Source organism: Trachurus trachurus (genome assembly GCF_905171665.1).
Source record: "Trachurus trachurus genome assembly, chromosome: 16".
NCBI classification, from domain to species: Eukaryota; Metazoa; Chordata; class Actinopteri; order Carangiformes; family Carangidae; genus Trachurus; species Trachurus trachurus.
Window position 1 is genome coordinate 14,335,108 of NC_139902.1, and position 18,497 is coordinate 14,353,604.

Here is an 18,497-nt window from a genome sequence, read left to right on the forward strand (position 1 = left end):
CCACTATCACCACTAGCCTAATCGCTAAATAGCTTCTTGTAAGAAAACAATTCTGTCCCACAAATCTTACCAACATATCAGCAACAAACAGCGTCCAGATTTTTTAATGTTCTCTTCAGGTTTTGAAGATACTGTATGTCCCAGTTGTTGTTTTTATTTTTGCTGCACAGCTGAGACAATAGTCTTCAGACAGCTGACTTGCGGTCAGCTTTCTTTTACATTTGCACCGCTTCAGTGGAGAAAATCTGACTGCAGATCAGCGACATTAAAACGTGACCTGACGTCATGGCGCGGACGGAGGACTGCGATTGGTCCATCCCTCGTGCAGTCACCACCGCTGCTGCAAGGCGCTGTGGGAGTATCCAGATATCAAAACACCAACAACTGGCACGGTGAGCCGTCAGCTGTTTTACATTTTAAATGTCAAGGAATGCAGCAAACTATTTAGTGTCTGTTTCTTTTTTGGCGTTAGTATCAATATGACTCACGGACCGTCTGTATCGAGGCCCGTGTTAAGCTAACGTTAAGTTAGCTAACAACGTTGTTTGCTATCAAGTATTTTACCGTTAATGTCTGTTATTGTTGATATAACACCATTTTTTGTCCACGGTGAAAGGTATACTCGATATATTTAAGTAATTATACGGCTAAGCGTGAAAGTACTTGCTAAAATCTGAGCATGTTTATTTAACAGCTGTTGGATGTGGATTTTTTTCGCTGATGTTTGTTTTGTTTGTTTTTTTTTCCCCCTCAGAGAAACGTGACTACGTGTTACGTAACCAGTCAGAAGGGTAATTTGCTTCACCGGTGGCTGCTGGGCGTCTGAGGAAATACAACTATCCGTCTCTTCGGCCTCCATTTGATTTAGCAGATATTATTTGGAAGAGACGAGACCGCAGAGTTGACCTTCGCGTTACATGTTGCAAGACAGCGTCGAGCAGACTGCGACAGGAGGTACGACTGCTGCAGAGTTTGCTGAAACAGGCCCGAAAACAAAATTTGGACGAAAACACTGGCGTTAATATTAGCTCGAGGCTATATCACAGACGGAGCAGACGACGTTTGTGGGATGTCGCTTAGCTTGATAACGTCTGTTGTTTTTCAGTCTTGTCGGAGAACAGACCATAATCCAACGACACAGAGTACAATTCGTTCACATTTGCATTCTCACAAAGTTCAACAAACATACAACGTACAGGAAATACACGAGTACGCGACAGAGCAGGAAATAGACGTCAAACAGAGTTTTAAAGCATACAGTCCTTACACGAAAAAAACATGTGTAATTTGTTTTGCTGGCTTACATTGCAGTGCAGCGTTTTACTTTCAGTGGTGGTTGTAACCCCTTTAAAGCTAAGAGCACATGCTGGTATTTCTAAACTTTGCATTATGGCGAGTAGCATTTTTTTACATGTCTTTTAATGTAATGCTTGTTTTATTTATATATTTGTTTTGTCCTGAACAGTCTTGACACAGCTGGGAAGGTGGAGAAAGGCCATAGGCAGACACTGATTATGGCTGCAGTCCATCACCAAGGGTACCCCCTCAGAGACTCACTACACTGGGATGAAACAGAGTGTCTAAACTACTATGGGATGCTTTCTCTCCATGAGGTCTTTGAAATAGTTGGTTCTCATCTGACAGAAACCGACATTGAGGTGCTGTCATTCCTTCTGAATGAAACCTGTTCTGCACAGCACCCTCTTGATCCAGCAGGCTGGACAATCGAGCCCCGAGAGGGCGATCCAGATGACTCGGCTTGGTCCCCAAGTCCTGAGCTGCTGAAGGCCTGGAGGCGTCTAAAGCCTCAGGCCTCCCAGCCTCCCTTAGTGCCCTCGTGTTACCCCAAAAGTGGCCTTGAGCTGTTGCTAGAGCTAGAGAGGCGAGGATACCTCAGTGATGGCAACCTGGAGCCACTCCTGCAGCTACTTAGAGTCCTCACTCGTCATGATCTGCTGCCTTTAGTGTCCCACAAGAAAAGGAGGACAGGTGAGGATGAATGACAGGAGTGCTTATCAGATTTTGAGACTATGTTGATTGCGGTGGCTTCTGCCTCTCCATATAATGACCCTAATGTCAGTCATATCTGCATGCCTTTCCTAATAGCCCTTGCCTAATGATTGCTAATAGCCTATATGATTTTATGCTTTTCAGTATCTCCGGAGAGAACTGGATGGGGATATGGAACACAGAAAAGAGATTTAATGTGTTTCTCCAGAATGCAACACAGCTACAGACAGACAGAAATACCTTTCCCATCCTTCACACAACAATTGAGAAGTGGTAAGTGCACTGTTGAATTGTATTTTAATGACTTCAACCATGTTAGATGTAGTTTATTGTGTGCATATCTTGATGTTTTTAAATGTGTTCTAGCTGTTTAAAAATGTCACATTAAAACTTAACAGATTTTGTGGCAGACAAAAGCATTTTCTTGAATCCAGAATGTTGAATCTTAAAGGGACAACGAGGAGTTTCTATTCGGTTATAAAAAAGTCTCACGTTAATGTGGATGAATCTCCGCTACCCACACTTGTTAATGGGCCTATTTTCGATAAATATATCGTTCTGTCTCTATCGTTATTTTGTTATTATTAGTGGTGGCGGAAATGCTGGTCGAGCCGACCAGCGTTTCCTTAAAGGGTGATTCGCAGTAACCGCACTGACGCCGGCGCAAATCACGCGAGATTTGGACGGACCAGGAAGAGGAGCTTCGAGAAGCTTCCGCTACAAACAAGCTTAAAATATAGACTTATTTAATTTTTTTCGGGACAATTACGCAATTTGGGGCTTCAGCACAAGACGGACATTACATACGAGCATCATGGAGGTATTTGGATGTTTTTTTGTGTGTGTTTTTTTACGAAGAGCTCCGGTGTCCCTTTGCAACCATTGCATTGAAATGCACTGCTACGCCGAGACCCCCTGTAACTCAGAGAAGGGACGGTGGACTCTGATAATTCTTCCAGCCCTTAGTCAACATGAGGGTGAGTAGATAATGAGCGAAATATCATTCTAGGGTGAACTATCCCTTTAATGAGAATAACGCAGCTGAATCGCCGTTTATGGTCGGAACTACGACAGTAACTGAACCTCTTTGAACCTCTGACTTTAATTATTGATGAATGAAAACATGAGTCCGTCTTGCGCCGGTCAAATAATTTTACGGTGCGCGCAGAGGCTCATAAATGTAGTGTGAAAACGCTTCGCTTTTCCAAAACTCCTCGTTGTCCCTTTAAGCTACAGTGTTTCATACCCGAAATGGATAGACAACCTATCCATGCTCACGTCTTTTTAGCCCAATTCCACATACTAATTCCATACCTGTTATGTCAGGTATTTACCCTCCTATGCCTGGGCCACCTGCCAGGAGGAAGAAGAAGAAGAGGGGAAATGGCTGGAGCCGTAGGCCCAAGAAAACATGCAGACAGGTCCAGCCGCTGCATCCACCCCCACCACCCCCACCACCACCACCACCACCACCACCACCACACAAAGTGTCCTGTGGTAAGTGCTGTTCCTGCATTCTTAACTTGTCTCTGCCATAGTTTTTCATCTGTTGCTTTCAGTACTGCCTTCATCCCTCCAGTTTCTGTGTCGCAACACATCTCCTCCATTGTCTTTATTAACCATATAAGTTCCAGTATCTAGTTCAATCTATTAACTGCAGCATCTACACTTTAACTGTTTTGACCTCCTAATTGTTGTTGTCTGTGTATGTTGAGCTTCAGCTTGAGTTAAGGAGTTGTCATGCTCCTTACATAAACTCTTAAGGCACAGTAATTTTGTGCACCAAGTCAGTGTTTCTTTTTAACCCCAATGTGAAACTTTGCGATACAAACAAAAATTCATCTTCTTATTTTATTCACTCTCTTATGTGGAGCAAGACAAGTGGAAAGAGCAGAGAGAATGTTTTGATGCATAACTAACACTTCTGATGAACTGGTCCAGTTAATCCTAAGTATCAACCACACTAACACTGTTAATACTGGACAAATATGCAGTGAAGGGAATTGGCCAGCACACTGTGACTGTTGTACAAAATCAAAATGATGGACTAAAGAGAATGAACCCTACCAGTGGTTCAATGTTAAGATTTTAAATGTGCTGAAACCAAAAAGCCAAATACTGGACTATGAATTCTGCATCACTAGTATAATCTGGCTCTACTACAGTACATGAGTTAGGACTCCACTACTTAAAGGACAATTCCGGGCAAATTCAACTTGGGGCTGTATTTTCCTAACATTTTAGGTCTAAAAGAAGGAATCTGAAGATTTTCATTTTAATTGCTCCTATTTTTTGCAGTAGTTGTGTCTGTCCCCGCATCGTCACGGCAGCGATGAATGGAGCGGATTGAAGTTACGCTGCTTAGGCTGTTTACATCCTACTTCAAGCAAGTCAAGAGTTGATATTCCTGTGTTTATGACAGAAACGGGAGCATCCGACTGCATGTAAAGACACCGAGCGCGTCAACTTGTTTTACAAACATGTCGGCTTGCTTGAAGTAAACAAACTTCTCGGTGTATGTTTGAGTAGCCATCTGACGCTGTCTGTGGGAAAAAAAATTGCGGCTTTGAGGGATGTAAACAGCCTAAGCAGCGGAACTTCAATCCGCTCCATTCATCGCTGCCGTGGCGATGCGGGGACAGACACAACTACCGCAAAACAGGAGCAATTAAACTGAAAATCTTCAGATTCCTTCTTTTAGACCTAAAATGTTAAGAAAATACAGCCCCGAGTTGAATTTGCCTGGAATTGTCCTTTAAGTTCACAGCAGTTGATTCAACACAGAAAATAGTACATCAAGTATCAAATTGCTTGCGCATTAATTTCAGTTGACTGACATTCTTATTCATTGTCATGCTCTGACATTGTCATGCTCTTAACAGTAACATCAACAGCAGGGAAATCTTGTCACCCTCTCTGTTTCTCCATTCAGCCCCTCTTTGCACCTTTCCCCACACCTTTTTTCTAACCCATTGGACTATGTTCAACTGCTGCTGTTGATAAGAGTGCAGACTGGTAGGTTGTCTCCTGTCCTTTTGTCTACTCTATACTGAAAGAAATTGTTCAGTCACCACTGGATGCAGCCCCTCATCAAGCTTGACACAAAGTCACACGAGTCAACTCTCAAACCTTGCATATCTTTCTGAAAGAGGATTTTGAGCAGTTGCTCAAAGCCGATCTATCTTCTCTGGAAAGCTGCACTATACAATCCGTTATCAATGCCCTGTTCCATGCTTCACCTATTGTCTGCCTTTTTAATCAGTCAAAGCTAGTTGTTTTTAGCACAATGCTGTCCAGAACTTAACATCAGTTGCTCTTTGTGTGATGTTTGCTTACCCATCATGTAGACCTTCTCAAACATTTCTTTTGAATGATCATCGCCTGTTGGTCAGAAATACTAATTCCACAAAGGCCCAATGATTCTGAATCAATTAAAAAAGAAAAACCAACCACAATGAAGACAGCCCATCTTAGCTATTCAGAATGAGTGATGTGCCTGTGACTATAAACATGTTGCTGTCTTGACTCCACATTTGATTCCACCAGGTTGACTCAGGATTGTGACTCAGATCGAGTAACCTAAAGACACAATGGATCATGGAGACAGAGGGGGAGACTGAGGAACAAAACAAAACAGTCTGTCACTCCACTCTGTCCATACATACTGCAGTGTGTGTGATCAACTCAGTCATGCGCTCTCTCACAAGTCTGGGCGGATGCCTAAGGTAAAAGAGGCTCTCCACCTTGTTACAACAGGGGTTGGTGCTGCCACTTTGCTCTGTATTGGTTGCTTGTGTATCTTAATGTAGCTGACCCCTACCCTGTCCCCTTCAGAAAACATAATGTGCTCTCAAGAAATCATCCTGTAATGTTATCTAGTGTTGTGAACTGTGGATGAAAAATTATTCAGTTTGAGATTCCTTATTTATCTTGTTTCTGACAAGGATTGTTGGTGTCAGTGTTTCACAGAACTGACAAGAGTCTTCAGCAGCAAGCCTTAAAAATTACCATTAAGTTTACAGCTGATGCTCAAGGCAAAAATGCAAGCAATCAAAAATCCCTGGAAATTTAATCTCATTAAAACTGTTCCTTTGGGGATACATGTGGTGAAAGTCTATTTTTAAATGTTCTTTGTGGATAATTGCCCTGGTGAAGTTGATGCATTTTCACAAATATGGCCAATGAATGTGTTTGTTTTTGTTAAGACAACAAAAACAATACTATAAAGTAATATGATCGAAGTCCAGCATGCAATTGTAAGCCTTGGTCAGCCAGTTGACCTGCTAAATCGTGATACATTTGCAGCTGTGCCAGCAGACGGCAAATACGAATATGAACAAAAATTAGGTAGAAGGACTCAATAGTGCTACAGTAAATGCTCCACTGTGATGTTTCCTGTGGAAATTTGAGTGCTGCACTCTGCATTTTCAAATATTATACCGAGGCTGGAGTGTAGAGAGTTTTTGCTTGATATCACAGATTAGCATAGTGATGAAATTGCAGAGAAATTCAACACAAGTTGTTGCTGTGCTCAAAGATGTAAAAGTAATACAAGATCTGAAACATTATTTAGAACTGGCCCTGAAACCATTTACAGCAACAGAAAAGCCAGAATGTGATAGCGTCAAATGATTTTGTGTAATTTTAGATTTACTGTGGTTACGGTTTCAATGAGCTTTATGTTTAGTGAAGAACGGCGTGTACAGCTCCAAATCTTGAACGATGTATCTGGAGCACGGTCATAGCAGCCTGACCTGACAAATCATGTACCAGCACACAAAGATGGATAATCTTCTTGTTTACTGTGGCCTACTATAAACAAGAAGATTATCCATCGTTGAGTGCCAGTATTTGGTTTGTCAGTTTAGGGTTTAGTGAAGGACACTGAAGAGCTTAACTTGTGGCAGTAAAGCCCAGTCTATACCTGCAAGACAAAAAAAGAAGAAGAAAGGAAAACAGGAATAAGCTGGACATGTTTGTGAAAGTGCCAGTTATCACCGCATGTGGGAAACCTTTTTGGGGCCATTATTTCCTGTCGCACCATCTCCATCAAAGTCTGCCCTAAGTTTTAATCAGCTCAACTCATAATGGCGATCAAAGAGGTTATTTAAGCCACCTCCGGGAACTTCAAGTTCTACAAATGGTAATTTGACACATGTATTCATACATTGACAAAGACTGGCTCCGTATTTCATTTCAGGCCATCTAAAATGGCTGCCAACAGGCAGTCGTTTATAAAAAAGAAAAAAAGGCCTATGTAACCTTTACTCAAGCAGTTCTGAGGAAAATAACCCAACAGTGCTCTGCTGAAGGAAGCTCCTGCTGTATCTTATCTCTGTGCCCCGTGTGAGTCCTGGGTGTGCGTTTGTCAAGAGGGAGCAGAGATAGATAGGGCGGTTCAGTCCAATGCTGGCCCCTAGCATTTAAACAGACTTCAAATACTCTTTCTTGTCATGATTCAGCTCTCAGATCATTTTCAGTGAAGTGTCTCAATTACATTCTGACAATGACAGCTGCTGTTACAAATGCCCATAAGGTGTACCTTCAGCTCAGCAGCAGTCTTGTGCAATCTAAATGGGGTGCTTGTGAAAGGCCCTTACTTGGTTTAATGGACATTGTTGAATAACGTTACGGTCGGGGCTTTAATAATTGGATGGTTAAGGTATGGGATTGGTCAACGTAAGAGTAGTCCCAAGCATCCCACTTAGACGCAACCATATTATATTGTAGAGCTACAATAACCCGCATTTCTGAGCTGATTAACTTGTCAGAATCGACTGTTGCCCTGACTCAAACCTCATTACAACTAAGAGAAGTGAGTGCTGTGCCATGCCTGCTTGATGTTGAAAAAACAACCCATTCGACAGATATCCAACCCACTTGTGCTTGTCTCTTTCTCTCTTTCTCTCCTTTCTCTGTGTTCACAGTTCTAAACAGACCAACCTGTGTGTCAGGAAAACAGTGTCCTTACACACAATGAGAGGGAGAGAACGAACACTAAATGCTCAAACTACGCAAAATGGTACAGAGGGTGATTATTGTCTATGGGGAAAAGAGAGAGTTCTGTCTGCCTGTCTCTCAATACACCCCTAACTCTCCACTCTCTCGGTCAGTCGTTCAGCAGAAAAACGGATCGATAAAGAGTTGAAGTTCTCCGTGCCAAGTGACTCCTCGTAAATGGGTACTTAAACTTTTTTTTTTTTTTTTTTTTGGGCGGTGAGATGGAGGAAGCCAAACGGGCTTGGTGTTTAAAGTGAGAAAATGAAAGCTGTGCTTCCTAATGTCCTGTCTAAGTGGATGTCTCTGTGTCTGATGAAGCGTGAAGTGCTCTGTAACCCTAACAAAATGACTATCACTGTGTTCCTCTGGTTTTAAATGGCCTTCTGCTCAGTACCACTATCTCTACCTCCATCCTGCTAAGTATGAAATGGGAAGGTAGAAACGGAGGCCATCCATAAATACAGTAATTGCATGAAGGGCAGGTGTTTATCATAGCCACAGCCCTCACACAGTGTAATGATCCAAAAGGTCGAACTGTGATTTAACTTCATATTTCACTTAGTTCCTACTGAATATTGTAAAAGGTTTAAGGACTCTGTCCCCCCTTTAAGGTGACTGCCTTATTTGACGTTCTGCTTGGACACACTGATGATTTGTCAATGTTTGCAAGGATCAGACATGTGCTGTGTTTTCAACTCCCCCTCCTTAGTAATTTTATGTTTTATTCTTTTACAACATTGGATCCTAGCAGATGCATTTTTGATAAGGATTTAGTCCAAGTTAAGGCAAGCCTGCACACATTTCTAGGTTATTGTGCTGAGAAATGAGTCTGAGCCACAGTCCTTCTGCAGTCTACTGTACAGCAGGTTTTCCTCAAGGATTTCTCTGTAATTTGCTGCATTCAATTTGGTCTCTACCTTCTCAAGCAATACGGGTCCTACTGCAGAGATCCATCCCACAGCATGATACTGCCACCATTGCACTTGATAGAGGGGATAGTGTGTTTGTTGGGCTGAGCAGTGATTGACTTATGACAAAATCCTCAGTTTTGTTAGGCCTTAAAACTTCATTCCTCTTTGAAGGAGATGGCTTGTCATTGTTTTTCCTGTGCTGACTTTCTCTGCAGCTACGTGATGGTTGCATGCACACAGTGTCTCCCATCAGAGCCATCGACTCCTGCAGAGTTTCCATTTGCCTCTTGGTGCCCTTGCTTTTAGTTGCTTATGCCTTCAGTTGCTTAAGCACTCTATTTAAATGTGGCTCTCTCTGGACACAATCACTTTTTCATGATTATGCATGTTATTGTTGCATTGTGTGCGCTTCCCTTGACCAGTACTTTTGAGGAAGTGATTAGTGTTAATTAGCAATTGTTTGCAAAGGTACTTTGTCTATCCAGTTTGGCCAGATGTTGGCAGTCCACCATTACTGAATGCTGTAAAACAATAAAACATGAAAAATGGGGGATCCATACTTGTTATAGGCAGTTAAGTCCTCTAGACACAGTTATGATCTGTGGAATGACATGGTTTCCTAAAAAAAAATGTATCAATCCTGCACCTGTACAGTATGTATTATGATCTGACTGATCTGAAGAACCATCATTACTGACAAATATCAAATATTTGAGCCATTGTAATAGGACCAGGGTTTAGTAATCTGTCAGATCATTGCTACATGTCTCATGGAATCCTGTATAATGTCAGTGTTTAATGTTGTTGTACCATAATTCCTTTTAATGAAGAAAATTATTTTTTACTTTCATTCTTTTTTGTATGAGCTAACTTAAGCATAATGGAATTAACTCCTTCTGCAAGTGGGTTTTGGATCTTATTTCCAACTCTGCATATTTTAAACATTTGTTAAACCTTATTGATTAACCGTCCCCTTTGATCCAATCCTCTGTTTTCATAGTAATCTAATTACAGCCTTATGAAGCATGAATGCAAAAGCCAGTGTTTGATTATCACTCTCCTACAAATGTTAAGAGATGCAAAATCAATGCCTTAATTCAACATTTGCATTTCTAATGTTGGCATTTTCCAAACTTCATCCCCCACGAGTCTTGCACCATTCCCCAAAGCCCCAGACAAAATATGAATGGAGAAGGGGTAGGCACAGCTCATGAGTTGAAGCATGTATCATTTATCTATGGAGTCATAGCGACTTTTTAGATAACCAGGTGCATATCCTCAAGTTGTTAAGGCAGGTCCTTGTTGCTCTTCTGTAATAAGGTCCTTCTGTTCCATGACTGAAACTCTGGTCATTGTATTTCCATCAGCACCTTAATTATAAGCTTTACACACGTGCGTCTGATTTTGACTGATGTGAAGTCAGATGTATTTGACACATTATTTTTCAGTTATTAAGATTTTACTTTATTAGTCCCTTTTTTTATTTGATCTTTTTTGGTTGAGAGCAGCAAAGTGGGGGGTTTTTTTGTGCAGGGTTTTACATGCAGACTGGGCGCAACACTGGTTTTGAAACAGCTTGGAAAAAAAGGTTTCTGCATAGCTTTGCAATGAGACATTGATGAGAGTTATGGATGTCACTGGCAGTAAATACTGTGTACCTCTAAATTAAAGGGGTTTGAGTGGGAAAGATGGATTTTTGTTGCAGCAAAAGTCGTCAGCAGCTGGTTTCCACTCGAAGTTCTGGAATAATGACATGGGGGACGGGCTCAGCAGTGCTCTTGCTCAGCACAGTATGTATCCTCTGATCTTTCTCGCTGTGCTGTTGCATGACCGCCAATCCTGTTACTGAGGAACTACGGGAGCTATCTGTTGTCAGCATTAAACACGTTGATCAGAATGAATGTAGCCTGTTTAAACACCAGGCTTGAGCAAAAAGCCTCTCCAGAGCTTGACACTGTTAAGTTGCTTTCTTTATGCCAACCATATTTGTCTGAGGTTTCCACGTTCATTTGGATGGATTCATTACACAAACGCCCTGATTTATGTTGAAAATGTCCTAAAATATGGTTGTAAATTTTCATCCATCACTATAGTTTTCAGCTGACATTAATACCTTATCCAGTGTAAAAGGCTGAGAAGAAAAGGAACTACACTACAGACTCAGTTGCAGAGTGTATCTCTGTGTCAATTTTATTTTCACCAAAACTAATTCTGATGGACTTGAAGCAGTATTTAGCACAAAGATTCACATGGTTGTCATAGCTGGGTTTGTATAGTTCCAGTGCCACACATTATTAAGTTTGCTCTGCCCTGCTACACCAGTGTATTAGCTCTTTTGACAGAGGAAATGAAAGTAGTATCATCAAGTATTTCACTGCTCAAATATCTCTCGTATCAAAATCTTCTTTTGGGAACTCTGTGCTCTTGAACATTATTTTAAATCCCTGCTTCATAATGTAGTGTAGATATCTCAATGAGCTATCATTTAATGATTTTTTTTCTTGTTCCTGTTTGTCTACCCTTTATTTTGACTTCCTGACCTCCTCCCTTTGTGTTTATGTGGGCCTATCCACTTTTGACTGCCACTGTTCACTTCTTTTCACTTTTTCTGTAACCTTTTCTCCCTTTCCTCACCCTTTTGCTCTTGTTTTCCCCTCTGTCCTTCCTCCTTTTATTCACTGTTATTTGCCTTGCCCTCATTATTCACTCTCTCCTGTACTCTTCCATTATTTCACCCCTCACTTTCCCCCCACCACACCCTCATCCCTTTTTTCCTCCACTGCTTCCTCCCTCTTCCGTTATCAGATATCCGTCTGCGTGTTCGGGCTGAATACCTGGAGCATGAGTCGGCACTCCGCGACGGTGTCTCTTCAGACAAGCAGCAGCCACTGGAGCGACAGTTTGAGTTGTTCAGCCAGGCCAGCTTGCTGCTACGTGCCAGAGACCTGGGCTCCATCGTCTGCGACATCAAGTTCACAGAACTGGAGAACCTCGAGGCTTTCTGGGGTGACTACCTAAGTGGAGCTCTACTGGAGGCCCTGAAGGGAGTTTTCATCACAGACTCCCTGAGGATGGCAGCGGGCACAGAAGGAGTCCGCCTGCTGATCAGTGTGGACCAGGACGACTACGAGGAGGGCCGAAGGCTGCTGAGAGCCAGGCTGTCATTCAGTGATGGTGGGCACACAGAGACTCAGTGGGCTGTGTAGGCTGATAACACACTGGGGTGTATTATATTTACGATGTAGAATGGAATTGCATTGAATTCTATTGAAAGTTAAAGATGCAGGCAAATTCTGAAGCATTTTAAGGCCTCCTTTTGTAAATGCAATCCAGGTAATAACCACTAGATGGCAGCACTTACCATTGGTTGTTTTTGTTCATATGGCCTTTATTTTCAACAGTCGAACCATTTCCATTGTTTGTGAGAGAAAGATGAATAATAACGGATCAATGTGCTTTCCCTTTGGATTCATGCACAGGTGCTACTTTGTAGGACAGCAGGATGAAACGGCATATATCAAGATTTTTCCTCATAGTGTCTGTGAGAGCAGGATCAAGCAAGCCATGTGCCACAAGATCAATTGGTAAGCCCCTCCTAACATAAATATAAGTTAAACAATTATAAATGAAATATCTGGGCTGCCATAAATGGCACACAATACTATGTAGTGTCGTCACAGTGACATGCTCTTGATTTACATTGAGACCAGCTACTCAAACACAGCCTTAATGGGCCAAAATACCATAACCTCCTTAATTGCACATTCTGTCAGTTTTAATGTTTGGCCTGTGGACTTTCAAATTCCAACATGCCTCATGAATTTTCTTAAAAAAGGAAACTGACCACTACACTAAACCAATCATTCGTTAACGACATGAGCATTACTAAGAATTGTCACTTGCACTGATTCTAGCCTAATTAAAACTGATTTAAAGAACAAAGTTACCTCTTAGGAAAAGTTTCTGTTCATTGAAAAATGTGTGAGGAAATCGAGCTCTTGGTAAAAACCGACCTTCTGTCTAACTTTGGAGATCCTTGTCCACACATATACACCTAGATAACAAACACTAGGATTCTCAGCCTTGTGTACCACGATAACCCAACTTGTGATTGCCGTGGTCAGTGGATACAGCAGTTGCCAGTAGATGACAGCAGTGATTAGGGCTAGGCCTCAGCAGACCATGGAGGATTCATCATCACAAGCTTGTCAACAGCTACTCGGATAATGCAATGGTGGCTTGTGTCCGGGCTTCCAGCGAGGCCCCAGCAAGTGCTTCTCTCAGCAAGTAAAGCACAGGACAGTGCGTCGGTCAATAGAAGTGATGTTGGGGAGATCAAAATCAAAAGTGCACATCCCAGCTCCACTCAGCCCTGCTATGTAGGCCCAGTAGAGTGGCTCATGGACAGCTGTCTACTCACCCTGCTGGAACTAATGCCTGGACTTCACTCATAGAAGACGATCAATAAGGCCCCTCACTCTAAGTCCCTTCATACAGGCACGACTTAAGCAGACAGATTTGCTACTGTCTGAAGTGCAGGGCTGCACTGGCTGGGTAGAGGAAGGAACAATGGACAATTTCCATGTTTACTTATGTGTTTTTGGTAAACAAATTTATGTACATATGTTTGTATTGTTCATTGGGGGGAAATTATGTTATTCATGAAAATATTTGTTCAGAAAATTTCATTTTGGTATAGCAGTTCTTTTTGTGGAAATCTTTGTATGTTAAAAATCATTTCTGGTGAATAATAAAGGTTTCATGGACAAACGTTGTTGTGTGCATTGACTTACTAACTAAATGTTAATTGTAGTAATACCTAAAATACTGTCATGCAATAGGAGGACTTTCTAAAAATACATGTGTCCACCCTATCATTGTATTATACAAATTTCACAAGTTGTCTTATTTGTCCAGTTTCAATAAGAAACATTTTTGAGACAAGCTGTTGTGCATTTTAAGTAGTTGAGACAGTTATTGTTCAATTGAAAGTTTAAAATTATTATTATTTTTAAATGTATACCATCTAAAAATGTAATTTATTTATCACAGTATACATGCAAGTGTATCCCACAATTTCTTTTTTTTAATGAGCCATCTTTATATCTGTAAAATCATGTCTCCCTATGCTCCTCACATTATGAAATCCCTGTCTGTCTTTGAATGTCTTTGTATCACACTTTGTTATAGTGTTTGTTATTTTGAGCAGTTTTCTAAATTGTCATCTTTCCCTCCAGCCTCCCTACCTGTATTAGTGGGAACGTGCCCTCTCCCTGCCCCCAAACGGTCTGAAGAGGTCCACTGAATGCAGGTCACCGTGGATCACATCCTTAATTATTTCTCCTTGCTCTAAGCTGTCAGCGCGATGAGACTCCAGAATGGTGTGTGCTTCCAACATCTTATCAAACTACCTATCTTTGTGCCATTTCTTTTCTTCCTTATACTATTCTCTTACTGCAGGGAACATAATGACACGGCACTGCTGGTTTTCACATTGAATTGAGTGACGTAAAACCATTACCAATAATTTTGCAGTTTTTCAATTTCAACAGTTAAGCATTTACACTTAACAATTATGGCAAATTATATTGACATCTATAAATGACACATCATGAAAAGATTTTTTTTTACAAGATAATTTCGTTTCAATCACGAGTGTAATGTTTTAGACATTAAATTGCAATTTGTATCCGCAAAATTACAGGATGACACAGTTTAAGATCAGCCGTGGTTCTGGTCCTCAAGACTGATGTTAGGAAGGATCCTTTCCACATCAAAATATGTGCTATATAATATTTAAAATCTATATGCTAGCTACAAGCCTACAAACTGCAAACTTGACTTTTAAAGTGCTTCTACTTATTCTCTAATAGTTAATATCTTTGCTTCAGGTTATGTGACGACCTGCAGATTTTGGATTATGCGCCTCTCCTTTAGCTTGATATTTAGCTTTTCTTTAATGCACTTTATACATCTCAATTATTTAGCACTGTAGGAGAAAGATACTGACAAATTCTTAAGAATAATAAAAAGCATTGTATTCTTTACATTTGTAAATCTGTTTTGAGGACCAAGTCAATACTTAATTTAGTAGGAGCAGAGATGAGTCACTAGCCTAGCTAGTTTATTTTATTGTAAGTGTTGAGTCTCTGGTAAGTGAGGACTTTGACTTATCACTGAGCCTCCTTGGACATAATTAAGTCCTCTGATGTAGACCAACACAGTCCTCAAGCACATAAGAATAAATAATGTAAATGTCGGCTAAAGGGCACTTTGAAGAGCCACCTCATTTCATTCGGAAATATAAGTAAGCACTCCGGACTGGCACTGTGATGGGTTTTAGGCAGGCTGTGGTTCAAGGTTAGGTCATGCAGTATGTAGTAATATGTAATTTGGAGGTGTTATAAGTACCTCCAACAAAAATCCATCAAGAGGCGGACAGCATGTTGGATAATGAACTTTTTTTTTTTTAATTCAATCTTCCATCTACTGAGATTAGTTTTAACTTGCATTTAGTGTTTTCACTTGCACACTTAACAAGGCTTTTTTGCCTCCTTCATCTATGGTGTCAGAAACACTAATAAGCCTGACTTTTTTCTAATGAGTTCATAATGACATTTCAGATGAGTTAAGAATCCGCATTAATGTATAATAACACACCCCAAAATACAGGAATCAACTCATCATTTTAGATTCACAAGTTGTTTTTCTTACCATTTGGATTTTTATTGTATTTATTTAATCCATTCTTGTTGATTGCCATATCAGTCTCATCTCTATCGCTATAGTACTCTGCTTCCTTGTCACTTGCTGACATTAAGTCACCTTCATTACAAACTTAGAGCACTCTCCCAGCCTTTAAAAATGTGGGTGAGTATATAAATGAAGTTTTATCATTGACTTGCCATCATGGAGAACAATAAGTGGGATCAACCCTTAGGGAAAAACGTGATAGGGCCGTTTCTGCCCTATTCAGAGTATGCCTTGTTTGATGGCCAGCTCAACTGCCCCAGGCCTGCCTTGGGGAAAACTGAGATTTGTGAAAGCCCAGTTCTCACCACACCCAGCCTTAAAGCAAGACCAGTGATGTGATGCCCACAGGGAGACCTAGGCACTCTTTCTGAGAAGTCTGCAAACTATAGAGGTCCAACTCAAAGGATGCTGCCATGTTCCTCCTCTGAACAATGACTCCCTCTTGGATGACCCTGCCACTATGAGAGATTTGTTTGCCAAAGAATCGGGGCGCATATCTGGAGCACTCAGGAACATTATGCTCACAAATATCCAAGGACAAGCACAGGCAGAGCACCATGAACAAATCCTGCCGTTTCTTCTGACAGACTCCCATCTCCCAGAGGAATCAGATCTCTGAAGGTCTTCACTGAGGTGTTTCCATCAGAAGAAAACAACTCTCCAGCAACCTGACTGCTGTGTCCCCAACACACTTCAACAGCTGCTACTGACATTTCTCCAACCAACACGTCCAGTAGCCAGAAGCCAGAAGGTTTACCACTTATATGTCTGGATGGCTGAAGGAATAATGTGACACAGCATTTTGAGAACTGAATTGCCCTCTTGAAACGAGTTCAGAAGGTACAACCATCTAGGCTATCCAGCAGCCCGTTTGCTTTGCCCACTAGCGTTGCTGAGTGCTATCCATGCAGAAATATTTGAGCACAATCATTTTCTTAATTTAAAAGCTTTAGAGGCGCTGGTAGGTAGATAATACCACCTCCAGCCATGCAAGCTGATTTTCCAATGTTTTCATTAATGAATACCATCCAATACAACATTGATCAAAGTAAAGAAGCCCATCCCACATGTCCGAGGAGTCGAGGACAAGATTCTGTTGGTCGCAGCCGACCCCAGGATCCTAGTGAGCCTTTGGAGCCAAACGCCATCACCACCACCTCCACCTCCACAATCACATCTCTCTGCTGCAGCAGCAGCTTTCAGCCAATAGGCTCCCTTGATGCCTCACTGATCTACATCCAGGTCAAGGTTTCCACAGACAGGGTCAAAGACCCCGTTGCTATGGTAACAGAGCTGGTGCAGACCGGTGGCAGGCCTGTGATGCAGTATACTGGAGGACAAGAAGCCCAAATAAGGCATGGTGAGAGGGAAACAATAATGGAACCAATATTGAAAAAAAGAAATACAGCTATATTGTTTTTTTAATGAGGCGATCGGTTTCAACATGTGTTTTCACTTTGTGTTACGTGCAACAGGGAATAACTTGGACTAAAATATATAAAGCAATCTTTATTTTTTATTTATTTTTATTTTTATTTTTTACAACATAGCACACTGAAGACTTGGTGAGGTGAAGGTTGTGTTTATTGCCTAAAGCACTTCATAGAGACATCAGAGGTGGTTTCATGTTCCATGGTGCAAATTGTATTGTGGTGAAAAAAGCTAATGTAATGCTGGGTTGTGTGGCAGGACACTGGTCATCATCCTCCTCCTGAAGACTTTATTCCACTGTCCACAGGTGTTCTTCGCACCTGCTTGATTGGATGGAGACTCAAGTCATCTTGCGGTAGCTCAGGCCTAAATCAGTCTCCTATCAAAACGTGTCATCTAAAGCTGATAGACACTATAGCCTTCTGCTGGCCCACTGGGGCTGCCATTATTGTATGTATACCCTGCAGCATATGGTACATCCCTCTGATGGGGGAAATTCTACAGCTTTTATTGAGGAGAGAAAATTAGATTAGGTGATCTTCTTGGCTTTGCACAGACTGTCGTTGTAAAGCAGGCAGTCACAACTAATTTCAAGAATTCTTCCAAATACTGAAATCTGAGGCAATTTGTCTGTAATTGCTTCAAATATAAATGTAGGCCAGAAGAGAATTGCTTTATTTGGATGTTTCCTTGCTTGGCAGTTGAAGACATTAAAAAAGATATTTAGTTTGGCATTGGATCCGTTGTAATTTGCGTGATTGGGTTATTACGTTTTCTTTTAATCAAATACAACAACATGCAAACCAAGTTTATCGATGTCATCTGAAAGGTGAGATTGTGTTTTGTGTGGCCTGCAGGTGGCAGCACACAGATGAATCACCGGATGAATTTGAGGAGGCCTCTTATTCAAAGCAGCAGAGCTCCTGCTCAATATCCACTGTCATGTTCGAGGCATCTGTCCTCCTGCCGTAAAGTTACAGCGCTCAGAGCAGGGGAAGAAAAAAAAAAGCTCCCAGGGCACGTGTTGATTTAAAATGTTAACTTGAAAAACTTTATGGTTTGTTTATACTTAACGGCATTATTATGCAGGCCACTCAGCCCCTGTGTCACACTGGGCCCCTAAATCAGCACCATAAACATCCCACCGGCACACTGGCATCTTTAAGAGAACATAACATGAGGTTTGTGCAGTGATAATTAATCCTCGAAATGCGTTTGATTGTTAATTACCTCAGATGTGTCACGAACCCTTCCTTGCACTTGGCTTTCCTCAATCCTTCCCCCCTCTCACGCACGCGCCTCTTTCTCCTCCTCAGCAGCAGCAGCAGCAGCAGCACCACCACAGCCACCGGGTCGCCATGGAAACCACTGAGAGACATACTTCGAGGGTGC

At 41.5% G+C, this 18,497-nt stretch overlaps 1 protein-coding gene across 7 annotated transcripts; it reads left to right on the top strand.

The window, feature by feature from the left end:
- The first annotated feature begins 333 nt into the window (after positions 1-333).
- On the top strand, positions 334-18,497 carry dedd1 (death effector domain-containing 1). 7 transcript variants are annotated; one of them, XR_014596063.1, is made up of 9 exons: positions 334-392; positions 755-954; positions 1,466-1,989; positions 2,155-2,283; positions 3,337-3,507; positions 11,727-12,095; positions 12,401-12,505; positions 14,159-14,302; positions 18,425-18,497. XR_014596063.1 is itself a non-coding variant. In XM_083990249.1 (7 exons), the coding sequence occupies exons 3-7, from the start codon at positions 1,515-1,517 to the stop codon at positions 12,412-12,414; spliced, it is 1,158 nt and encodes a 385-aa protein (XP_083846375.1). In that variant the 5' UTR covers positions 334-392; positions 755-954; positions 1,466-1,514; the 3' UTR covers positions 12,415-13,671. The 7 variants fall into 7 exon arrangements, 3 of the variants coding, with proteins under 3 accessions (XP_083846375.1, XP_083846373.1, XP_083846374.1); XR_014596062.1 differs by having other exon boundaries at positions 11,727-12,505; XR_014596065.1 differs by lacking the exons at positions 14,159-14,302; positions 18,425-18,497 and adding an exon at positions 13,046-13,671.